Source organism: Megascapheus bottae, chromosome 21 (assembly GCF_031878675.1).
Source record: "Megascapheus bottae isolate mThoBot1 chromosome 21, mThoBot2.hap1, whole genome shotgun sequence".
NCBI lineage: Eukaryota > Metazoa > Chordata > Mammalia > Rodentia > Geomyidae > Megascapheus > Megascapheus bottae.
The window spans coordinates 39,608,304-39,615,538 of record NC_143529.1 but is presented as its reverse complement, the minus strand read 5'-3'; the positions used below and the strand labels follow the sequence as shown (position 1 = coordinate 39,615,538).

The following is a 7,235-nucleotide window of genomic DNA, read 5'->3' as shown; positions in this document are numbered from 1 at the left end:
GTCCCGCGGGCCCCGCGCGTCCCGGGCGTGGACGTGGACCCGGGCCGGGCCCCGCGGGCGGCGGGCGTGGCCTCCACCCCGTGAGCCACGGGCCGCCGCGGCCTGCCGGGCGCCGCGCCCCCTGCCAGCCTCCAGTCGGACTCTCGGGAAGACCCGGGCCCTTCCGTGCGTCCCGGCCCCGTTCTAACCTCAACAGCGCCAAAAGGCTGCGGAGCCCGAGGCCGAGGGAAGCGCGGGGCGGAGCCCTGCGGCCCGGGCAGGCGGCGGAAGCCGCGGCGGCTGCGCGCCGGGGGCCGGAAGTGACGGGCCGAGGGCGGGGCCGACTTCCGGCGCCGTCGAGGGGAGGCCGTCCGCGCGCCATGGGGGCGCCTGGCCGGCGGGTGAGGCTCGGGGTGCGGGATGAGGCGGGGTGAGGTCGTCTCGCACCGGCCTCTGCGGGCGGCTCCCGGGGCGGCCCGGGACGGCGGGCGCCCCGCGTGCGCGCGGCGGGTTTCCGGCCCACGAGGCCCACGAGGCCCGCCGCGGGCGGCCGGCAGAGCCCGAGTCCCAGGGCATCAGGTGTCCTGTGCGCGCGGAGGGAGCCTGGGCCGCGGGTCCGGGGCGCTCCCGCCGGGCGCGGCCTCTCCCTCCCGTCCGGGTCGGGCTGCGGGGCCGGGTGGTTCCCCTCCGAGCGGGGACGCTGCCCCTCGGGTCCGCGGCGGGCCTCGGCGGTGGGCGCCTGGCCGGCGGGGGCGGGCGGGCGTGGGCGGGGGGCGCCGGGCGTGGGCGTGGCCGGGCGTGGCGGGGGCGCCGGGGCGCCGCGGTGGCCGTCCTTTGCGCCCTGGCCTGGCCGGCCGAGCCTCCGCCCCACCTCCGGCCCTTTCCCCGTCGCGGGGACTGGACCTGGGCCTCCAGGCCGGCCAGGCCGGGCTCCACCCCCGCGTGGAGCTCCTGGTTCCGCAGAGCCGCGCTCGCCCGCCACCCCGACCCCTCCGGGTGGCCCCTGGACCCCTGGGCCCGGGATCTCCGACACCGACCCTTGCGGTTCGGCGTCCTTTCTAGCGAAGACTGCGTTCCGTCTTGTTTCCTTTTAAATGCCATTACAAAGGTGATGCGCGTTTACGTACACCAGGCAAACCTTCCCTCCCGTCCCCTTCCACAAGTTGGGTAGATGTTTTTCAACCTGGTGTCTAGTGAGTATCGCGGCTGCATTTGTTTAAGTTCAGTTATTATTATTATTATTATTATTATTATTATTATTTGTGTGTGGGTGTCGTGGGGCTTGAACTCTGGGCCCCGGCGCTGTCCCTGGGCTCTTCAGCTCAAGGCTCCCGCCCTACCCTTGAGCTACGGTCCCACGTCCCCTTTTCTAGTGACTAATTGGAGATAGTGGTCTCTCTTAGTGCCTTTAGTGCCAGGGCTGGCTTTGAACCTTGTTCTTCAGATCGCCGCCTCCTGAGTAGCTTGGATTACAGGTGTGACTTACCGCTTCCAACTATTTTTTAAAATTTAATGCTGATATTATCAAGTAATTTTGACAGTCCACTGCAATAATTAAGCAGAAAATCGAAAAGAAAAAACATGAATGCTTTAGGGGACCAGAGAAAGAATAGTAAAGATCAAATGCTTTGCAGTAAAGTCCATGCAGTACAATTAATATACACTAATAAAATTTTGAAAAAAAAATGAGTACATCTCATTTAGCCTGTGCTGCAATTGTCAGGAAACTGAGTTTATTCTTGAGATAGAGAATATGTCCTGCCACAAATGGGAGCCAGGAGGTGGCCTTTTTCCAACTTTGCTTCTCCAGGATACATGTCTTTGTTATTAGTTGTGGGGCTTGAACTTGGGACCTTGGTGCTATAACTAGCTCTTTTGCCCAAGGCTAGACCTCTTACCATTTTGAGCCATAGTAGCACTTTACTTTTTCTAACGGTTAATTGGAGATAAGAGTTTCATGAACTTTACTGCCCAGGCTGGCTTCGAAACGTCCTCAATCCTGATTTCAGCCTCCTGAGTATCCAACCAATACATGTCTTTTTTTTTTTTTTTTTTCCTTTCATTGGTCGGTCATGGGGCTTGAACTCTGGGCCTGGGTGGGCGCTGTCCCTGAGCTCTTCAGCTCAAGGCTCCCGCCCTACCCCTGGGCCTGGGCATTGTTCCTAAGCTCTTCGGCTCTAGGCTACCTCCCTATCCCTGGAGCCACAGCCCCACTTCCTGTTTTCTAGAGATTAATTGTAAATAAGAGTTTCCCCTTCTTTAGTGGCCTCTGATCTCAGCCTCCTGAACTGCTAGGATTACAGGCGTGAGCCACTGCATCTGGCTTGATACATGTTTTGTGGTTTGTTTGTTTTCCCAGTCCTGGGGTTTGAACTCAGGTCCTGGGCACTTTCCCTGAGCTTCTTTTGCTCAAGACTAGCACTCTACCTCTGAGCCACAGCACCACTTAAGGCTTTTTCTGTGTATGTGGTACTGAGGAATCAAACCTGAGTTTAGTGCTGCGTTTAGGCCAGAACTCTACCACTAGGCCACAACCCCCTTTTATTTGTATGATGTCATTTTTCAGTTTTTAGAGGACACTTGTTTGGTGGAGACAGCAGTCAAGGTCAGATGGAGAAAGCTTCTCTTGCTGTTTTTTCCCTCTTGTATTAATGCTGTAACTTGTGGTTTAGCCATAGAATGTTTGTCTAACATGTATGAAGCCCTGGGTTTGATTCTTCATTATGACATAAACAGAGTCAGAAGAGGTGCTGTGGCTCAAGTGGTAGAGTGCTAGCCTTGAGAGAAGAAAAGAAGCAGCAGCAGCAGCTCTGGGACAATTCCCAGGCCCTCACTTCAAGTTCTAGGCCTGGCAAAAATAAATAAAATAAAAATACTGTATTTTATAAAGGAGTGCAAGGGCTAAAACAAAGGAGATAGTGCTTCTATGTTTCTAAATACACTGCTTAATTCCTGGCTGCCATTCAGCATGCCTCATTTTCCCTAGTATACCCTACCTCTGCTTAAAGCCAAGGGTACCCTTCCGACTCTGATACTTCATTTGCAACAATAGTCACTCTCTCCAGGGTGGCTCCCATCTAGGATCTGTTCTCTGTATGTGCATTTCCTTCTAGGTAGGCTTTTATAGTTTCTCAGATTGCCTATAAAAAACGTTTGTGTGGAAGAAAAGTCCAAGTACACTGGTTCAGAAGTCTTGTGACATTCATTATTCTAGGCTGGAATTGATTTTCTTTTGGTCCTGTGTCTTCTAGATTCTTGGCTGGCACCACTTATTCCCGCTTACCATGGTTGGTTTGGCTAAGGGAACTCTTGTTCTTGGAGAGCAGAAAAGGAAGACTGTTGCTTTGTTGTGTAAACTGACCACAGCCTCCCAGGGAGGGAGCCTAAAGGAATTGTCTTTTGTTGGACCCACAAGCTATGTGCAAAAGCCAGTATGTAAAACGCATCTGGCTCAGAACCTTCCTGAGAAGCCGGCCCTGGAACAAGGGTCCGTGGGGCGTGAGACAGTTATCAGTTCCCTTCATGACATGGGTTTCACTGATGCCCATATTAATGACTTGTTCCGTATCCAGCCAAAAGTCAACCACAAACAGTTGCTGGACATCATTTCAGAGTTTATTCTCTTGGGTATGGATCCAGAGCCTGTATGTGTGGCCTTGAAGAGATGTCCCCAGTTAGTGAAATTGCCTGTGGCACAAATGAAGAAGCGCTCCAGTTACCTGCGGAAGCTCGGCTTGGGAGAAGGTAAAAGAAAATGCATATTTGATGTAATGTTTCGAGAAGTCTGACTTGAGAAAAGATTAGCCTAAGGACTGGTGGGCTCGGGAAGTTTTCTGAAGAGTCAGTGTCTTGGTGGAGGAGGTGTGATGTGTCCTCTGTAGAAGGAGGGATATGGGGAGATTAAAGCTGGACAGGCTTTGGTTTCACTAAGCCTCTAGATCCTGGAACAGTGGAGGCACATTGTGTTCAGCTGGTAGTGTTGGTATGTGATGGTGACAGATGATATGAAAGCCGACTTGACATGGTCTTGGTGCCTTGTGTGGCATAAAGTCAAGGATGCCATTCTAAACTCAGTCCCAGCTGGGTGGAACCTGAGAGACCTTGCTAGTAAGCTGGTAGAGTGGTCTCCCTCTAGTTGTTCCCCTTCTCCAACAATTTTCACCTTTCCAGGACTTCTAAAGTTGAGATTTTTTTGTGGAGAAGGGGAGCCCACAAAAGTCTCAGCCCCCTTTGCTCAGCCAGAGGAATCCTACTGCTAGTTATTTTCATTATCGACTCTTCCTGATAAGTCTTGCTTTGGGGCAGGCAAGGGCAGGGAGGCTTAGAGTCCACTGTATCTTGTAGAATTCTGCATTACCAAGTCTATTTCTCATAACAGATTATCTTATACAGTGTAATCTAAAAGCTCAAACTTAATACAGAATGTGTTATGGTTATTAATGATCAAATTCAGCAACTGTTTAAGAGATGAAGATGGAGCTCAAACTCCTAAATTTACTTCTCATACTTTTTTTTTTTTGAACTCAGGGCCTGGGCACTGTCCCTGAGCTTCTTTTGCTCAAGGCTAGCACTCTACTACTTGATCCACATCACCACTTCCAGCCTTTCCTGTTTATGTGGCTCTAAGGAATTGAACCCAAGGCTTCCTGCATGCTAGGCGAGCACTCTACCACTCATCCACAGCCTTTCTCACACTTTTGTTTTTGTTTTTGTTTTTTGGTCAGTTGTAGGACTTGAACTCGGGGGCCTGGGTGCTACCCTGAGCTTTTCAAGCTCAAGGCTACCATCCTACCCCTGGAGCCACAATGCCACTTCCCGTTTTCTGGTAGTTAATTGGAGATAAGCATCTCACCGACTTTTGTGCCAGGCTGGCTTTGAACTATGATCCTCAGATCTCAGCCTCCTGAGTAGCTGGGATTATAGGTGTGAACCACTGGTGCCTGGCCCTTCTCACCCATTTTAAAGGTCATGATTAAGCTGTTAGAAAATTTGAATAGACAGTTTAGGTGATTTTTACCCAACTGCATATGTACCCCAGTATGCCTGGAATAACCTCAGTTGGTACTTGCTGTCTGAGCGCAGTTACAAATAGACCCTCTTTCACTCACCAGTGCCTCAGTTTGGATAAAATGCTTAGTTGTCCATGGGACGTCTGTGTGGCTGTATGCCATGAGTACTGCTGGCCTTTTCCTTGTCACTGTTTCCAGAGGCCTTTTCATGAGGTCAGGCTCCTCTGTCCTGTTAGCGCTGGTCACGGATGTCTCATTACAGAAGGAAAAACTACCCCCAGAGCCTTGCTGTGGGAAGCTACTCTCCATCTGTGATGTGGTTCCTAGTAAAGAGGGCAGGAGAAGGCCAGGGATGTGAAGTTGCACCAGCAGATGGAAGGGCAGAGGTGGGATGGGCTGATTGGAAAGAGGTGTTTGTAGAAGGAATATCTGAGCTTGGAACTCATTCTGTGAGTGAGAGGATCCAGCTTCAGTCATGGACAGGCAGCCCTTGGCTTTCTGTGATACCCTGAAATTGTGTGTTTGCCTTTTCATAATGTTCTGCAGGAAAACTGAAAAAAGTGCTCTCTGGTTGCCCTGAGATTTTCACCATGCGTCATCAGGACATCGACAGTGTGGTCCAGGTCCTCAAGGAGAAGTGCCTGTTCACAGGAGAGCAAGTCACTGAGATTTTGTCCAGATGCCCCAGCGTTCTTCAGGAGAGCCCCGATGCCCTGGAGTACAAATTCCAGGTGAGACTGACTGTCACGGTGGTTAGGCAGATCCCTGCAGGTTTTCACAGTTTTCAAGTGGAGTAAGGTCTGTGGTCGAGATGATATACACTCAGATCAAAGCTGTTCCATAATACTAAATGACCCGGTCCTGTTCTTACTTTGCAAGTAAGGACTCTGAAGTAGTTTCATTTTGTTTTGTTTTGACTGTCCTGGGGCTTGACTCAAGGCCTGGGCACTGTCCTTGGATACTTTTTGCTCAAGGCTAGCACCTTACCACTTGAGCCACAGCACCACTTTGGGCTTTTTCTGAGTATATGGTACTGAGGAATCCAAGCCAAGTCTTCGTGCATGCTAGGCAAGCACTCTACCACGAGGCCATGCTCCTGGTCCCTGAAGTCATAGCTAAAACTTAAAAACAAATAACTAAAACATAAAAAAATAAACATGCTGTCCTTAGAATGTATTTTTTACCTGTTGGTTTTAAAAATGTAATAGTATCCTAACATTTTAGTACAATTATGACAACTTGAATTGTCATATTCTGCCCATATTAGTGAGGTAATTCTTTTTGAATACTTTTGGGTAACTCAAAAGTTTTTTCATGAATTGTGTTAGGATAGGTTTGAAGATTCTGCAGTAGGATTCCTAAATGTGTTTGTGTCTTCTAGTATGCTTATTTTAGGATGGGAATTAAGCATCTGGATATAGTAAAGACCAAGTTCTTGCGGCATTCAATAACCAAAATCAAGCAGAGACACATTTACCTGGAGCGCCTAGGACGGTACCAAACCCCTGATAAAAAGGGGCAGACGCAGATTGCTAACCCTTTGCTCAAGGACATCCTTGGGGTTTCAGAAGCTGAGTTTCTGGCCAGGACAGCTTGTTCTACTGCTGAGGAGTTTGGGGTTTTTAAAGCGCTCTTGACTCGGGAGGAGCAAGAGGAGCCTGAGAGCAGCACATCCGATGAGGAGGACTGATGAGGAAGATGAAGAGCTGCTATGATGGAGCCTGGAGGAAAAGGCCCGGCGTGGCAAAGGACATTGTCACCCTAAAACTTTCACAAGGTTCCCTTGGGCTGGTCTTGTGGCTTGGACTCTGGGCCTGGAGCGCTGTCCAGTTCAAGGCTACCGTCCCACCCTTGAGCCAAGCCCCACTTCCTGTTTTCTAGAGGTTAATTGGAGATAAGAGTTTCAGATCCTTTTGTGCCCAGGCTGGCTTTGAACCTTGATCTTCAGATCTCACCCTCCTGAGTAGCTAGGGTTACAGGCGTGAGCCCTGGTGTCCTGGCAAGTTTTTGCAAACATTTTTATTATGAAAAAGTTGTGCATCACTGTGGGCTGGAGCTCCATCACCAAATAGGAGACGTGTGGACTGTCACTTAAAATAAAGAATTGTCAACAACCAAGGGACCCAATACATCCAAAAAGGGTGTATTTTTTTTTTCTCTATCGGAGCATGTTTGTCTGATTGCACACATTGTGTAGGGACAGGGACTGTCTGGTGCAAGAGTCCCTTGGCTTTCCTGTGGTGGAAA

At 50.4% G+C, this 7,235-nt stretch overlaps 1 protein-coding gene across 1 annotated transcript; it reads left to right on the top strand.

Moving 5' to 3' along the window:
- The first annotated feature begins 304 nt into the window (after nt 1–304).
- Mterf4 (mitochondrial transcription termination factor 4) lies at nt 305–6,810 on the top strand. Its single transcript, XM_090355180.1, is given in 5 exon segments — nt 305–380; nt 3,231–3,723; nt 5,535–5,719; nt 6,370–6,674; nt 6,676–6,810. Coding segments are annotated over 5 exon segments (1,032 nt in total). The 5' UTR covers nt 305–359; the 3' UTR covers nt 6,704–6,810.
- Nucleotides 6,811–7,235: the final 425 nt, after the last annotated feature.